This window comes from Ictalurus punctatus, chromosome 24 (assembly GCF_001660625.3).
Source record: "Ictalurus punctatus breed USDA103 chromosome 24, Coco_2.0, whole genome shotgun sequence".
In the NCBI taxonomy this organism is placed as follows: domain Eukaryota; kingdom Metazoa; phylum Chordata; class Actinopteri; order Siluriformes; family Ictaluridae; genus Ictalurus; species Ictalurus punctatus.
In genome coordinates this window covers 13,662,133-13,680,275 of record NC_030439.2, presented here as the reverse complement: position 1 = coordinate 13,680,275, position 18,143 = coordinate 13,662,133, and the positions used below count along the sequence as shown (strand labels likewise).

The following is an 18,143-nucleotide window of genomic DNA, read 5'->3' as shown; positions in this document are numbered from 1 at the left end:
AATAAAATTCAAGCGATCTGAATATATTTGCAATATATTAAACTCCTGTTACATTATTAATATTTGCCCTATTATATGTTCTTGATGTTTGCCCTCACATTCACATTTCTCTTACTTTATATTATCTCATATTGTATTTGACAACAAAGAAAAAAGGGAACTTTTTTGGGCTTAAAGAGCTTGGTTTTAAAGGCAGCGATTGCAAATACCCTTTCTCCAACAACTCTACTCAAGACAAATCTGGCAACCTTTGAGGCGTAAACTGTACACAGGTCATTGTACAAATATGCATGCACCAAAATTCAAGTTTAGTCACTGAGTAACCTGACTCTAAACACAGAGAACCTTACCAGTGTAAGTAATGACAACTTAATTCTCCAACTCTGAATACAGGTCTTAGAAAAATTATTTGGATAAAGGATTATATGGATAGTTCATGGCTTCTTAAAGAGGTTCTACACGACACCCACTTTGATTAAAAAAAAAAAATCTGCTGTAAGATTCTACATAGAACCATCAAGAGATCACCCAAAGGAACAACCTGGAAAATCCTTTAGGGTGATAGTTTTAGTCTTTAATTCTAAGAATGTATAGACTATGTGGTGCCTTTGTATATGTTTTAGGGGCATGTAATTGTTTGGATTTTGAGTTTCAAAACTGGGAGTTTCAGGTACATTTTGCCCATATCCATAACTATACCATGTATACATAGACATGCAAATTTATACCATAGAATTGCCTACTTGACTGTTTTTGGGTTTTTTTTCATTTCTAAAAATAAAAGAAAAATGCATTATTGTGAATGACCTTAAGACACTGTTACCTATCTTCAGTAAGCCAAACTGCTCTTTGTGAGGAGTTTCAAACTTGGATGCTGTTGACCTGAACACAGTCTAACCCAGCTTCAGGCAAACTGTATAATATTTCAATCTAGGATTTATATATTCATCTTCTTTGTTACAAGGTACATATTTCTGCTACTCTCTCTTCTGATCATTTTCCATTGGCTGCTTTCTGATCAATACAGCTCTGAAGTGACACTTGACAAATGTGAATAAGAGAGCGATCTTAATTACTTAAATGCTGCTCTTGAGGGTACAGTATGGCTGATTTGCATATTTGATTTCATGCAGTGTGAAACTTTATGTGAGCATCCCATACTGTCGGTTGCCTTTGGCCGTCTCTTTTTCTCTTCCTCTATTCCAAGAAAGATCCTCCCTGAACCACATGAGCAAGTCATACAGTAGCAGCTCCAACATCCATCTCTTCACTCCCACTCGCTTTATTATGCCTCTCTCCTTTCACTCCTTCTCTCGCCTGTCCCAGCACTCAGTGCCGTTCTGCTCTCCTCCATTAGTATTCATAGAACGCAGCACTGAGACAGGGCGCCTTTGACCACATTTCTGGGGCCCAGGCCAAAGATTAACTGGGCGGTAGAAGAGGGAAACGAGACACAGCAAGGCAGGAATGATGTGAGAAGAAGAAGAGAGGAAAGAGCATGGGAGGGATGAAGGGCAGAAAGCGCATTTGTATTGATGCCCAATACTGAAGGACACCTCAGTTTGGCCAACCACCACTGATCACATTAAACTGGGCTCCTTTGGTGTCACCTCACATTCATCCAAACTGCCATGGCAGACACCCAAATACCCTGATTTAGCAAGATATTTGCATTGCATCTGCACAAACCACTCGGCATTTTAAAATTCTTAAGCACTTCTTTGTAGCCATACAATGCTGACTCACGCCAGACACATAGACATCATCTTAAAAGGTCCATCAATCTTTAGAGAATTACTGCACTGACAAGTACTTATATATATATATTTTTTTTTTTAACCACAAGTCACACAGAGACAAATCAAATAATGGTGTAATAAGAGCATAATATTGTAATTACTATTATTATTGCTAATACTTTTCCACTACTATCTCTAATTGTATGTGTATCAATAATACCATATTAATTGCTTATCCTTTTTTGCCTCATTGTGTCTTACATCTGTCGTACCTCTCAGTGTTTTAATGTTGGTTTTCAGGTTTGTATTAGTTTGTATACTTCCTCTATACAGGATGTTGTTGAAGCACACCGATTGAAAACCATAAGCTAGTTTACTGATGCTGGCTATGATGGCGATATTCAAACTCAACTTAACCAGATTTACAGCTTCAATGCACAGGATCTTTTGTTAAACTTTTTTTTTTTTTTTTAATCATTATTGATTTAGGGGAGAGAAAAAATACTAATGGTGTTCTGATCTGCTGAGTCATCCTAATAAGACTATAATTCACAGTAACAAACAGTCAGAGGTAAAGAGTTGAAATTGACAAGAGTTTTCAAACACATAGGCCAGCTTAGATATGTCCAACTTCAAAATAAGCTCAAAAAAAGGTACGGCCAAAGACCCACCCCCAAATTTCATAGAGTCACAGACATGATAACAGAAAGAAGCCTTGCCTTTCAACAAGGTTGCTTTGTCACCGAGTACCTGATAACTGTGACACATTGTTGCACACAATAAAGTTGTTTTCATTCTTATAACACTTCTGTATTACTGGAGAAATGATGATAATGGTAGCAGATGATACATCTTAAAAGGTACAAATGCTTGGGCCGCATCCCAAACCATTTATTCCCATACTGCTGTATAGGCATCCTATTTTGTGTGGGAAATGGTTTGGGATGTGCCTTTGTTTTGGTTCCAGTGTGCACCTGTTCTGTGTTCAGCCTTTAATTAGTTTGGCTATTTACACCCTGTTGTCTCCAATATTTTTTGCGAAGCCTTGCCAAGTGTGTCATGCAGTTCTGAGAGTTGTTTCCCTGTGGATTGTTTCCAATTATTATAATTTGGTTATGTTGCCTACATATCTAGTGTCCCCCAATGATTCTTCGATTTCCCAAAATAAATTTGACACATTGGTGTTCTGCCTCTACAGATATTTCAGTCAGATTAAGTGATACAGCATAGCATTTTTCCTATTAAAAAGAGGGCAAAGTTCCTAAATCTTATATCCAACAGATATAAATTTAGCTTTAATTGCCTGCTTGATTGACTGCAAAGAAAACACACTCATTAAATCCTACTAATGCAGGCCTTGAGCACCTCTGGAGCTGTGACACTCTGGAAACCTTCGATAAGCTACTTCCCATGGCAGGCATAAATATTAATATAGGAATATATTAACATCAGGCACGCCCATATTCTGCAAACAGACCCAGTCTTTCAGTTTAGCGTGAAGTGGAAAACTCAAATTTATTTACCCTTTTCGCTTGAAGCAAACTGCTGATACTGACTGCAACTTATTTCCCCAGGAAAACACTTTCTGCCACTCTTTAATCTTGCGCTTAAGGCAGTTCCACTGAGTGCCTTTACAACACAAAACATTTCACTAACACAGTGAGAGACACTCTCCGAGTGTAGGCCTAAACAAGAAACACTGAAAATGACAAACAACTGTTTCCTTCATGTCTTACTCCAAGGCATCTCATATAGCAAAACAATATATTCTGCAGTCTCTGGATATACTGTATATTAATTTCTAAAACGGACTAGCATTATGAAGGTGGGATTTCCCATAACAAAACGCAACAAAAGTATTAGATTTGCTTAAGTGCGGTATACAAAGTTTTTCCTTCTGTCAAGATGATCTGCAACAATCGTCCCTCTAGACATGGCGCTTATAAAGCTATTTTAAAATGGCTCTCGAGTGTTTCTCTAAAGAATATGAAGCCTGTGTTTTATTTAATTAGGAACACAGGCAGGTTTGAATGCTGACTGTGAATTATTTTTGTGTCGCACTGTGTAAACTGAGCTCAGTACAACGGAGTGTACAGCCTGTTCATATGGCCATAGGGTGGAATAACAATGCAGGACAGTGTGTCAGGGCTGAACAGAGTCGTGTTTTTTTATTTATACTCACAGCAGAGGGAAACAATGCCTGCCTCTCTGAAAAAGCCTGTACTTGAGGTAGAAGTGGGAGCACTTGTTCCTGGCACAGCCAGCCAGGCTCTTTCCTACCCAGAAGAACCACAAAGGTATCTTCTGTTTCATAAATTCAACTCCACGTGGTTTCAGGTACAATGTACAGTAAGAAAGGCAAACCTTTGCCACAGGACTACAGCGTGAAATTTAATGTAAGGGGAATGTAATGGAAATATTAATGGAAAATTCCTCCTCAGTTTAGTAAAGTCATTTATATCTCTCTTTCTTCCTTTCTGGAAATATTAAAAACCCTTTCTTACAAGCCTGGACTTGTACTGTACTTAGGGGAAAAATAAAACCAAACTGCAATTCCTGAGAACTCATTTGTTCAGTTCAGTTCAGTTCAAGGCTTTCACTTTTGCTTCCTTTCAAATCCTGCACATTATTATTAAAAAAAAAAAAAAGTACTTCAGTATATTTCAACCTAATCCCTATGCACCACATCTGTAGAATATTGGTCATTTTCTCGGTACACACTTGTAATAGAAAACCCAATTATTCGAAACTCATGAAAGAAGTGCCAAGGGCAGCTGCTAGGGCAATCAATAAAGATTTAAACAAAAAGCATATTTTTGCAGGATGTCTTCATGAATTCTTCAGGTGAAGATATTTTTTAATTAAACTATAATGCCTGTAACAGTTAGACTTTTACTGTTAGATGCACATTATGTGTAGGGGTTAATTTGGTATTTATAAAGTAACAACAATGTGGCACAAAATAGTTTCATTTACATTGTTATTGTCATTATACCGGTTCTTAAATCTGATATAACTTCGATGTGATTGAGTGGTATGGTGGCACAGAGGGTAGTGTTGCCATCTCACAGCTCATGGGTCCCTGGTTCTATCCTGAACTCTGACCTGTGTCTATGTCGGGCACTGCATGTTCTCCACATGTCCATGTGGGTTTCCTCTGTGTTTCCAAGCATGCATGTAGGTGGATTGTCCATATGTCAGGCTTGAGACGATTGAAGATATAATCAGGATTTGGCGATACATTCCACCAATCTGCATCTTAGTCATCTTGTCAATGCCAACCATCCATGCAACTTCGCTCAAAAAACAGGAACAGAGGCTTAAATTAAGAATACGAAACAATGTGTTGTTTATCAGGGCTACTTTGCTATACAAGGATTCAATAAATATGTCCATGTTTTCACATACATGCATAGTTCATACAATTTACTTCAATTTCATAATGAGCTTAGTTACAACTGATAGCTCGCTAGGTTTATTTTACAATCCTGACCTTGTTAATGGGGAAGTAATGTAAATGCTAATGATTGCGGTGAGCAGCTACAGCAAACCTTTTATTTTTGCTGTAATAATGTAACATCTGGACACGCCCCCCCTGCATTTGGGTGGAAAGACTTGAACCTTTCCGTGATCACTATTATGCCATGCTATGATTAACATTTCCATCAAATTATAGGACCAGAGATCAGCTCATAATCCAAAAGCTGAGGGAAGCACCCTCATACATCTTCTATGGAAAATATTCTGAAAGGCCTCTCTGCATTCATGCATCTCATCCTCTGAGCCGGAGTGACAAAATCTGTTGCAAATGCACAAAACCGTGACTCACGAAGACCTAGTACATTTCATGAGCCTTCTAAAAATGGAGTATTCAAAGCAGGTTGTTCGCATGCCCCATGCAAGGCATACTATAAAGTGAGTCCAAGATACATTTCTTCTGCAAATAAAATTAAGACATTGAGTGTTTCGGAAACTTAAGTGCATTTCTTACAGGCATATTTTTATTTCATTTCAGATACAAAACCTGCAGTTAGCAGACGCAAAGGCAGCAGTTCAGCCTCACTGAATCAGACTACAGTGTATCCTTTTTCAATCAAATTTACTCCACCTCCTCAAGTGCTCTGCACAAACTGTGAAGTGTTAAGACGAATGTACACTATAGAAATGCTCTCAGAGAACAAAAAATATACCAGTTAAGCAGTTCAGATCTGACTTCACATCCTTCACCTGTGCTGATAAAAACAATGATGCATGCAATAAATGGCACAAAGACTGTAGATAATCTGTAAGAAATACTGTACGCATCATGTTGTGACATGAGCTGATAAAGATATAAAAATAAAAATAAAAACATTGGGGCAAACTTGAATCTCTGCCTATTAGCCGTTTTATATTTGATATGCTGTATATTTCTGTTCAGGGGCCAAGCAAAGGTAAAAGCAAATGGACTACAGGTCTCTGTAATATAATGATGGAGCAGAGAGCCAAGTGTGTAATTACTGAGCCATTTTAGCACTCATTCAATTGCTCTATTTTTTCAGATCCACTTAATTCGATTAAGGAATCAAGATGTTGCAACCAGAGCCAGAATTTTCTGATGCAACATTTCGTTAGACACTTTAAATGCTGTTTAGGGAACCCAGAATACAGAAGAGAACTCACAAGGACACTCAAAGGCATACATACTGTACACCAACACACAACACAGTTCATTCATTTGGTATACCACTGGTAAAGCTATCTGGTTGGATTGGTATGCCTGGTTATCTACAACACCCTAATTGAAACAAATATCTGGCACCACAACATGAGCATCAAGTATTTATTTAATTCCCATTCCTAAATTCCAACTGCAATGATATATGTTCGCAGCTGTTGTTTGTATACTGTATATACACGCTAAAAATCATAACATAGGATGGAGAGCTATGATTCGAGCCATACCTCAGTTTTCAAGAAACAGACAATTAGATCATTTGCAGCCAGGGTTTGAATAGCAGAGACTAATTTTTTGAGGTTCATCTGGTGTCACAAGTCATGTGCTCAGTAATGTGGCTGCTGACAAACTGGACAGGGTGTTAAAACCTGGATAAAGAGAGCTAAACACTGCACTGCCCTTTCCTTGTCCTCTCCCTCATCTCCATCCATTCCTCTGCAGTAGGTTTAACAGTCTGAAATTTTCATGGTATGATAATCGTGGTATTTTTAGATTATTTTATGACAGTTTCACTGTATTACTCGACCATTTAAACACAGCCTGGTGTTGAAAATGAAAGAAAAATGTTATTACAAAATCTTTGTGCAAAAGTCTCTTTGCATGTCCTGCTGTGCCATAATTGTTGTTCTTTCCACAGGACATGATTTATGGACATGAGGATGTCAAGTAATGTTGATGGAGGATGTTTGTAGGGATTATAATTGATTTGCATGAGATGCATCACATAGATGGTGGTGTCTTCATGATGTACACAATAAAACTACCATGTGTACTTCATACACCTCATATTAATAAAATATTTGACCTGAATTATAAGTTCTCATTGTAGTGTGCTTGGCTGGAACCCCTGGAAGCATTGCATCTCTATATACTATGTATTTTATTTTTCTCCATTTTAAACTTGGCCAATACCTGGTTTCGATTTTCGATACCAACATGTATTTGGATGGGATATATATTACCCGGTGTTATTTCTACTCATCATTTTATAGAAGGTAAAATACAGCATAATCTTAACAGACGCATCTATGCACAGCACAAAAATATTGTGCACATGACTTATTTACATACGACTAAAATCCCAGAGACACTCTGGGCAGTGGCAGGTCATTGGTTTAGACGTTGGACTACTCATCAGAAGGCCATGAGTTCAAGTCTCAGTACTGTCAAGCTGCCACTACTGGGCTCTTGGGCAAGGCCGTTAACCCTCAACAGTTCTGCTGTATATATGAGATAAATGCAAGTCGCTCTGGATAAGGGTATCTGTAATGCTGTAAATGTAAAACCTCTGGTTATTACCCCACATACCCCTTTAAAACTAATCCAATCCGGAAAGAACTTTAGAAAGATATTTTTAAGAATTAATTTTCCATAAAATCATGTTGTTACAAGATGAAACAGAGAGTGACCGCAAGGAAAGGCAGTGTGCTGAGCCAAAAAAAAACCCCTAACTTTTTACAAATTTGCAATGTAATCTGTAGTTTGAAAAAGAAATTCAAAAGGTTAGGTAACTATCTGATCATACACTGTGACTAACCATGAATCCATAAAAACAGAAGTAGGGTTGTGCAAATAAATAAATAAATAAATAAACCCCAAACATCCATCCATCCATCCATCTTCTATACCACTTATCCTCTTCAGGGTCACAGGGAAACCTGGAGCCTATCCCAGGGAGCATCAGGCACAAGGCGGGGTACACCCAGGACAGGGTGTCAATCCATCACAGGGCACACTCACATACACTACGAACACATTTGGACATGCCAATCAGCCTATCATGCATATCTTTGGACTGGGGGAGGAAACCAGAGTACCCGGAGGAAACGCCTGCAGCACGGGGAGAACAAACTCCGCACACACAGGGCCACGGTGGGAATCGAACCCCCAACCCTGGAGGTGTGAGGCGAACGAGCTAACCACTAAGTCACCGTGTGCCCTCAACCCGAAACTTCACGATCAAATCAGGCTAAAACCTACCAGAACGCTTTAAAATTAAGCATGTTTACTTTTTTATTGATCGGGACAATCAATATCATTAATGGCTTATGACTTGCCAGATCAAAACCTTTCAATCAGACACGAGGCTCAGAAAAGCTTTGGAATAAAAATGTAATAATCTACATAAAGTCATAGAACTAAATGATACTTATATAAGCACTTTGACCTAAACCTACATAAACGTTTATTACATTTAAAAAAAAAAAAAAAAAAAAAAAAAAAAAACATTCCAATAGTCATCAGGCATCATAAAGAGCACTATCATCACTTTGGATGTCTAGATGACATAACATCTACGTGAAGTGACACATTTTTCTTGACAGAAGACGAACGTTAGGATCTATGACAACTGACTTTGTAGCTCAAACATTCCTGAAAAGCTGGTGTATAAAACACACCACTACATGGTGAAGACTTAAACAGTGCCAGATCATGGCATCATGTACAGTACTGTATACATTCTCTGATCATTATGTACAATTTCAGCTTTTAAGATTTTAAAGCATACTGAAGCATACCTTAACGAATTTTCAGGAATACTTCTCCATCACAGGGAAACATCAGAAAAGATTGTTGTTCTTTTGACACTACACGACACCTAAATAAGCATTTTATGATCACTGACATAAGCTTATAAAAACTATTCTAAAAGAATTTTCCCACAGGAATCAGGTATACAGTAATATAGACTACATTCATCAGTATGAATGTCTAGGTGACATAATAGCCGAATCAAGTGACAGTCTTTTGTTGACAAGACACATCAAGACATGTCATGACAAATGATTTAAGGCTCAGCTTCAATGTGAAAAGACATGTTTTGACATGTCACATTATTACCGTTATTTGACTATTTGACAACTCAAAAGAGCACTGAGCCACAAAGTCAGCTGTCATAATGTTCAAGTGATAACACTGCCTAAATGTCAACAAAAGTTTGATTCAGCTTATCAAAATTGACAAAAGGAGTCTTTATGACAGCTGTGGGAATAAGCCTTTATACATGTTTATCAAACTAAATATTTATAACACTAGCAAGCTACAAGTCCCTCGTGTCACTTGTACAGTAGTTTGCTCCTTATGGTCGTATTGTGACCAATACTATTGCTTGTGGGTGTTCACTGTCCAGCAGATTAGCAGATTAGCTAACTGTACCAGCCATGTACACTCACCTTGGTGCCAACAATCTCTGTTACTTTCTTCCAAGCATTATTTTTGGTGTATCAAACAGTAAATGGGAACTATTGGAAAGATTGGAATAAAAACTCCAGACTACATGCACCATAGGATTAATTCAATCGAGCCAAGCATTTGGAATTTACTTTACTGCCTCAGGCCTAACTGCATAGAACTAAGAAAATCTCAATTCGAGTGTCACTTGTCACGCTATCACTTTGTTGATTGCTGCTGTTGGTGTAGAAAACACCAAGACCAACTACATACGTTTCTACATACATAGAAAATGTACAGTCATCTGTTGCTTTGTCACTCGCTAGTGTCAATGTAGTTACGCAGCATTCATGCAATACTAGGAACACTTCCTTAAGTGTTACTAAATATTGTACGTCATACCTGTCCTATAATATATTGAGAGCCTGCAATGGCCATTTCGCCACTGTTATTCAGAAAGTAAATTAAAAAGCTACATGACTAAGCCATAGAGAAGCCAGTTAGAGGCCAGTGAGGAGAGGAGGACACTCAGAGATGTGGACAATAGCTCAGATAAAAAAATAAAAAGAGTGCCTCAAGACAGCCAGCTCTGAGACTTGAAGCTCTTCTGAGCTGATATAAGTCATCACTGTCAAAAACTGCCTGAAAACATACAAAAAGATAACCAGGGAGAATGAGTTATGAGCACCAATAGTGTTATAGAAACAGGTTCGCTGATGTGTTGAAGTCTCTCTGGACTTGTCTCTTGTCCTCTTCAGTGAAATGAAATGTTTCTGGTCACAGCCACTAGAGCCAGCCTCCACCACAGCTTCTCCTAAGATTGTCAAATTGATTAACAATTAAAAGCTTTAATGCTGCAATCATCTTCCTCTTGAACTTAGGGAAGCTCAGACCTTTGGCATTTTTAAAGCTCAACTTAAGACTTACTTTTTTAAACTTGCATTTGACTGCTGATGTCTACTTTTACTTTCTTTTTTCTGTGTACAGCGCTTTGAGAAGTTGCTCTATAAGATAAAGCTTATTATTATTATTATTATTATTATTATTATTATTATCTGCTTTCCAAAGCACCAAGAAATAGTACAAGAGAGGAAATCTGCAAAAAGTTTTTTTTTTCCCATTTTGTGTTAGGAGAAATAGCCTGTCATGTGCTGAATTAGTCTGAAATGAGTAGCTGCATTTTACCAAACCACTTAAAGGAGTCCAACAGGGGACAGGGTGCTGTTGGTTTGAAACGCTCAAAACAAGTAGACCTGACAAAGTTTAATATTCTATATGATTAATGAGCACTCTTTGTCTGATGAACTGAAGCCAAGGGCCATTTAACAATTCAGGCTGGTCAAATGTTAACCCAGGCAACACAATGCCAATTTTCAGAGGACTGACACTCTATTTACTCTGTTTATAAGAGGACAATTTCATTTCAATAGCCTCAGGTCTATAAGTAAAGTGAACGGTGGTAGGAGAAAACAGATCTGTTAAAATGGAGCAGTACCTGTTTACAATTCAATCTACTGAGCCTAAAATATACATCGTATTATTTTTGTCTATATAAAGACATATTTCCCAACATTTAGCTCAATTACAGCTGGGTTAGAAAATATAAAACATGTAAAGGTAAACTTCATTTTGATGACTATTATTTTATCTATGATTTTGACAAATTAAGACGCTTAACGTGTCTTTACCTTTAATAATAATAATAATAATAATAATAATAATAATAATAAGGTCACAGTTTGGTTATGTTGTAATATTACAGAAAAGTACAAGACTGATATAAGCAGGTAATCTAAAAATTCACATGAAGAGTAGTATAGCATGTCATTGTGTAATAGATCTTTAGAAATATGATACATTACACAGAGAAAATACAGGTATCGCCATCCTTGTACATATGATGTCTTCTTGAGCTTCAACATCCACTTGAATGCTTTAAGGATACTAATGGGACTAATCCTAGAGAGAAAAATGTTTCTCTCTTTTTTTATTATTTTTATTTCATTGTCTGTGCAGCATCTTGCTAATTCTAGATGTTGTATAATAGGCTTGAAATATCACTGCTAATCAATAGTGCAAACAGAATAACCATAAATTGCAGCTTTATGGCCTGTTCTATTTAAATGACTAAATCAGTTTATTGATCTGATGGGGGAAGTGCAAATGGTCCATAAGATTTTAACTGACCATATAAATTGATTACTAAGGTTTTCTAGAATTATCTTTCAGACTATTAAAGACAGACACTATTTTTTTAATGCTTAATTTCAGCTCCTGTGTTGTTGTTACTAGAACATTTCAACCTCCAGCAGTTTCACAGACAGAAGTAAACAAACCTCTGTACTTCCTATTAGAACAACACGAATCACACATAGTTCATTCCTGAGAGATTAGGCTTGAATCATTTCAAATAACAGTGAAATGAACACAAGAGACCATGGAAGAACACAGCGAGAGGCTGAGCCAAAATGAGCTGTGAGGGCAGCAGCTGTTTTTGTGCACATCTCCCAACAGACATGAATGGCCGTCCAAATGCCAGTGTAAGACACTGCATGCTCATTAACTAAATTACACTGCATTGATCGGGACCCAGAGCTCAGCCAAGCCCAAAACTGAACTTCATATACATTCACAGTTTATGCATAATTAAGACCTGTAACACATTCTAAGGGTGGGCAATGTGTACGCAATAAAACACAAAGGGGTGGTGTGATGCCGCTGGACATGACGCAGGGTTACTGTTATCGCCAAGAAGTTGATTCGTTTCCAACAGCAGCAGCAGTGCTTTATGCCTCTAAAACATATTTTTGCCTCAGTCTTGAAGTTAATAAGACATAAAAGAGCAGTTATTTTACCAAGAAACTGGAAAAAGTCCTCCAATCTGAATACTTTCCCGTTGCAGAAAACTTACCTGACCTTTACAAAGAGCTGACACTCTTGCAATAACAGTTTCTATAAAGAAAGCTTCACCATATCCATGGTTATATATATATATATATATATATATATATATATATATATATATATATATATATATATATATATATATATATGTTATAAGTTTATATCTTTGATTAAATTACCACACCGTTTTTTTTATCCATTTGTTAGGCTTAGCTCGTATGTTATGAAGGTGCTACTGTAGAAACACTGTGTTACAGCAGAACGAGTGTATTACTATAAACCTGTGATTTGAATTACAGCCGGCACTACTGTCGGAGCTGCAGATGTAGAACAGTAATCAACATCGTCTGACCAATCAGATTCGAGAATTGAACAAAGCAGTGATATAAAGCAAATATATTACAATGCGATACTTTAGAACATTCTGTGCTTTGCTGACGAAGCACCAATAAAATCAGCATGACCTCACACTAGTTATTTGCATGACTCAAATTGCAATGTGACAAAAGGTTAAAGTTAGGGCTAGGCCAGATTTCTTCCTTCAGAATTTCCAGTTTACTTTTTTTTTACTTAACAATGGAAAAGGAGGAAAAATTAGACAAATGTTACTTTTGAACGTGAGTAATAATTAAGGCATAAAAAAAGGGTTATAAAGTGTTATTAAATTAACACATCATGATATTAATATCATATTGTCATATCTCCAAGCTCTTCAAGTGTATGCATTAAGTAAAACCAAAGAAACAATGTAGCATAGTCGTGGATGAACGTACCGTTATTGAGGCAGTGCTGAATCGTATTTTCCGCTTTGGAGGAATATCTTCCTTCTCTTCCTCAGGAAGGCCAGGAATCTCAGTGATCTCTGATCCAGGATCATAGCAAACATCATCATCCCCATATAAATCATCCTCCATGTCAGTGCAGCTCTCTCCCCAGCCCTGGTAGCAGGCATCTCCATCAGCATTGTAAATAACCCTCTCATTGCCACAGTATTCCTCATTCTGCTCCTCCATGTGATGAGCTGCTATCCGGGTGGAGTCATCTTCAGGCTCCTCTATATCCTTTTGAACCTTGATGTTTACAGAGCCAGATGTATCCTTTTGCGGTTTGTCATACACTACAGTGTCATTGACTTGAGCAGAGTTTGTGCAAACTCCAGCAGCATCTTCATCCTGCTTGTGCTCACTAGATTCATCTACAGCATCATTGGTTCCTACATCCAAATGTTCTGCCACAGTCCGCTCCTTGACCTTACTCTCCTCAACATCCTTCGCCTGCTCAGACAAAGGACTGGGACTGAGAAGATCTTCGGAGGAGGATGAAACTGGAAGAGTGTGCTTGCTCCCAACACGTGTCCTGCACACACCTTGTGATGGAGACTGACGAAGGCTGGCATCATCCTCACTGGCGTCCCCTTGTCTTAGTGAGCCATCTGGTGAATAAAGAGCGCGTCCGCCTCCATGACCTCTGCGGAAAGTGGAGCCCGAGCCATGGTGGTCTAAATTCTCAAACACAGCGCTAAGCTGGCTTACTGTCGGCGAAGACGCCTCTGTTCTTGAGCAAAGACTGTCCAAGGAGTCTGTGCTGCCCCTGTTAGAACGTGCTCCTCTCCAATCATCCAAATGCTCATGAGAACCCCTCTTGTCTCTGCCGTATGAGTACACAGGAGACTGGGATGTATCTCTGGAGCTCTGCTCAAAGAGCTTCCTTGTCTCGGAGAACTTCGAGTTGCCGGTTCTGTCTCCTTGCTGAAGTTTGATCACTGAGCCATCTACCCGGTTAATGAAATTGGTCGGCTTGGTAAGTTTTTGTGGAGACATCTCATCTCTACCTCGAGGTTTCCCAGAACCCGTGTTCTCTGTGCCCATCTGCATGAACATGTCCTTGATTCGGCTGACGTGTGCGCCATACTGCCGACCCCGGGGCTGCCGGATCCGCTCGGGATCTTTGCTCTTGGTGTCACCATCCTGTCTCGGCTGGTCGAAGGCCTTCTTGAGAGCCTGAAACTCTGCTCTGTAGGCATTCCTGTGTGGAGAGGCACTCCTCAGGGTGGTCCTCTCTGCCGAAGCCTCCGTCTTCAGCATCTTCGCCTTGACGACGGAGGAGATATTTGCTTTCAAAGGTGTAGTAGCATCACTAAATGTCAGTTTTGTGACTCAGTTTCACATTCTGTTGGATAGCATCACGGTACCCTAGAAATACAAGAGAAAACACGTTAGACTCTGAAGTTGCTTCCTTGCAAACAGAACTGCTGTTTCATTTCTGCGAGGGTAGGGCTACTTTCTTTCACAAAAGCACTTGCTGCAGCGTAATTCACTGAGTCCACACTAATGAAATAGAGCTCGCAACAAAATGGCCTTTGCGGTTATTTTCAACAGCATGCACTGTGATCACACATTATTCTACATAACAACAGAGTACAAAGATAGAGCCGTAACAGACACTCTTCTTGCCAAATAACACAGATCTTTAAGCTGTGTGACCGTCCACCGCCCCAGACTATCCATCACACTGCCACGAGGGCCGGCGGACTGCGCACAGGGAAATTTATTTATTTTTTTATTTACTGCTGTGTGAAATTATAAACAAACCATGTCCTTATCAATATCAGTGTTGCAAACACAGCACAAATTCACTGCTACCAATCAGTAAGCTTTATGAAGTTTCATAATAATGGGTTAAAAGCTTTAGGAATAAACAAGAGCAAGAGATTCAGTCGTGGAAATCTTAATTATGTTTTAAATGACTGAACTAATGACAGGACAAAATCTGACTATGCATTATGTGTTGATGTAAAGCAAAATGGAAATTTATATATATATATATATATATATATATATATATATATATATATATATATATATATATATATATATATATATCAGATAAACATTTTAAAATAACTACCATCTCACCAGCTTAATGCAGACATGCACATTATGAGGAGAAGGAAGGTAAACAGGAACTCACAGAGTGGAAATTACTTTATACTTCAAGCCAAAATGACACTACAAACGTTTTCAACTCCCCCAAAAACATGTATGTGACACCAAACTGCGACACTTTCACAGAGGCAGAAGAAAAGCTCCTATAGGCTCCAGTGTGACGCTGACATCTGCCTTCAACATCCACCCTTTCCATCAACAAATACTCGGCTCGTTTGCATACACACAAATAAGCCATACAAAATAACAAAAACACACCTTTTTAACCGACAGGAAACGAGTCGAAAAGCAGAAGTAACTACTGCTTTACTCCTCTGCTGCTGCAGTTAGCGTGTTCAAAACAAAAGGCTGACTTACATCCCCTCCACCTCTCGTTCCCTTTCAAAACTGATGCTCTTATCAGTCAACACAACACACTGTAGCTCCTCCTTCAAAAAAATCATCCGAAAATAGATGTTCCGCTATATCATATTACTATATGAGAAACATCTTTTTTATTTTTTTTATTTTATTTAGACGACTAAATTCCTTTACCGACATCGAAACCATCAGCATACCGTTGAACGCTCTGACACCCGAGCCGGGCTCTTACACACACACCACTAGGCAACGCCATTGCAGAATACGTCCTGTTGCGGACTTTCTCACTCAGCACTGAGGGGGGGACGTAAACAAAAACATCGCTTCCTACAGCTACATCGCGTTACACATCGCTCTCTAGCACGGTATAAAGTATCAGTATTAGTAAATAAATAATCTAGCGTCACTATCTTTCGTGTCTCTATGATTTTATTGACGTAGCGAGTGTCCATGTGACAGGTGCACAACCTTATTTACAACTGAATGGTTCATTCCAATAATCGGCTTGCGGTGGAGGAGTGGGGGGTCCGCCAAACCGCAGTGTGGCAAGCAAAATATATATACATATTAAAGATTATAACTACAGCTATGGCTCAATAATGTGGCGCAAAAAAAAAAAAAAAAAAAGCTGAGAAACTAAAAACATGATATTTTGCACGTTTGGGTCTCATTAACGGTGCTGTTTATAATGTCCTACATCAGCAAAGCATTATTAGAGCAGCTTTCTCACACTGATATGCAGAAATGCAAAAGCCTGGTTTACGTCTGATTGTTGGGCTTGATCAATATATAGACCAAAAAAGGTTTCATCTAGGAGCCTTGAGGCTTCTTTAGTTTATCCCTCAAGCCTTCAAGAATACCCAGAGAATCATTGAAGGCCATATCTAATAGTAATACTAATAATACGAATACTAATAATACTAATACTACTAATAATAATAAGGCAAGGTAGTGCAGAATTGCCACCTCACAGCTTTAAGGTCACTGATTAGATCCTGTGCTCAGGTCTGTGAGGCGTTTTGCATGTTCTCGCCTCTCCGCATGGATTTTCTTCCAGGTTCTCCAGTTTCCTCCTGTCTCCCAACAATATAACATGCCTGTAGGTGGATTGGCTACACTAAATTTCTCTTAGGTTTGAAGGCATGTTCAAGGTGCCCTGTGATGGGTTGGAGTCCCACTGGGGGTGCATTTTCCGTCACACCCAGTGTTTCTAGGATAGGTTCCGGATCCACCACCAACCTGAAGACTGAAGACGAATAATAATAATAATAATAATAATAATAATAATAATAATAATAATCAGAAGAAGAAGTGGAAGAAGAATTAGCAGCTAATAGCTGCTACAGCTTTTATTATTGCAAATACCTTATAAACAAAATTTTACCCCTCACACTTCATATAAATGTAGTCATTAAAGCTAATAGAGGAGAATATCCGTATTTTATCAGGCACTCTTTCAATGTAAATGCTAGCAGTAAAATAAATCAGCAGTTCCCTTATAAGGGCCCAAAAGTATTTTGTCTAGTGTGGTCAGACCATTTAATACTGTAAGATCTATAGGTAAAAAAATAATAATCTAAAAATAGTGAACTGCTGGAACTGAAAAGCTGCCTGAAGCCTGTGAGTCTGACTACCATGTGACAGAATAGCAGTGAATAGTGAATAGGAGCTGTAACAGAAAGGTTGTTATAGACATCTAAAGAAAATGAGGAAACAAGAAAAACACTGTTGCAAAATCCCGAAAGAGACTCTACCAAGAGCACTTACTGTTCTGATTACAGCCAATTTGAGTTCCAACAGGTTTGCCTGAAAGGGATGAAGATCTGTTGATTGCTACTTAACTGCACTGACCAGTCACAAATGTGTGTTTAATATGAAGCTAATAATCTGTAATAGGCATGTCTCTAAAAGAGTTTTTATCACAAACTCCCCAATTCATGACAAACATACCCATGATGTGAACATAAATGTACAGTATTACATATTTCTGTCCTACACCCACCAACATAGAAGGATGTTGCTTAGCAACCTAAAAATAATTTTGTGTGTTTGTGTTTCTCTATGTACACACATGTCGGTTTTCCTAGTTCTTTCCTAGTTCTGTATAGTGTGCATTTTTATTCTCCAAAGATTCATACATACAATCATTTGTTTAAGACTGCACAGTCTTATGTTGATTAACCCCTAGATTAGGCTTATCATTCACTTATGTGTCTTAAATATTATATATATATATATATATATATATATATATATATATATATATATATATATATATATATATAAGAAATTAAAAATAAATATTAT

The 18,143-nt window shown here is 38.1% G+C and overlaps 1 protein-coding gene across 1 annotated transcript in view; it reads right to left on the bottom strand.

The window, feature by feature from the left end:
* Window positions 1-16,074, bottom strand: part of ppp1r9a (protein phosphatase 1, regulatory subunit 9A) — a 50,880-nt gene extending 34,806 nt beyond the window's left edge. Inside the window, 2 exon segments of the mRNA XM_053675405.1 lie at window positions 13,305-14,723; window positions 16,015-16,074. Coding sequence (XP_053531380.1) covers window positions 13,305-14,615 — 1,311 coding nt within the window. The 5' untranslated portion in view covers window positions 14,616-14,723; window positions 16,015-16,074.
* Window positions 16,075-18,143: the final 2,069 nt, after the last annotated feature.